Source organism: Trypanosoma equiperdum (genome assembly GCF_001457755.1).
Source record: "Trypanosoma equiperdum strain OVI genome assembly, contig: ctg_965, whole genome shotgun sequence".
Taxonomy (NCBI): domain Eukaryota; phylum Euglenozoa; class Kinetoplastea; order Trypanosomatida; family Trypanosomatidae; genus Trypanosoma; species Trypanosoma equiperdum.
In genome coordinates, this window is record NW_027124937.1 from 5661 (window position 1) to 6039 (window position 379).

General features: G+C 35.9%; 1 protein-coding gene across 1 annotated transcript in view; it reads left to right on the forward strand.

Annotated features, from left to right (window-relative positions):
* The window catches only part of TEOVI_000496400 (Trypanosomal VSG domain containing protein, putative), a gene marked incomplete at both ends in the record, with an annotated part of 1317 nt that extends 1262 nt beyond the window's left edge, over positions 1 to 55 (forward strand). The window contains one exon of the mRNA XM_067227409.1: positions 3 to 55. Within this exon, the coding sequence (XP_067083510.1) occupies positions 3 to 55 (53 nt within the window). The remainder of the gene's footprint in view (positions 1 to 2) is intronic.
* Between the last annotated feature and the right edge of the window lie 324 nt (positions 56 to 379).

Genomic DNA, 379 nt, shown 5'->3' on the forward strand with positions numbered 1-379 from the left:
GATGGAGAAGGAGAGGCAAATGCTGCAGGAGCAGGAGAAACAGCAACAGGGGTAGATTGGAGCAAAAACCAAACCCAGAAAGTCTGTGAAGCGTAAAATAAAAATGCAAAAGCAGGTGAGAGAGCATTTTGTGGTTGGATTAATTTTGTTGATGGTACTGGAAAACTCTCTAAACCGGAGTGCCGCTCTTTTAGTTTTCTCGTCAATCAGAAATTTTCTCTTATTGCTGCTACATTTGTGAGTTTTCTGCTTTTTATTTTCTACTCTCTAGTTCTTGCTATTTGGTATATTTTAAAACGTTTGTAAAATCTTTTCATAATGTAAGGATTTTGAAAATATGAAGTTTCGGCTTTAAATTTACCTGAGAGTTTTATGTAGT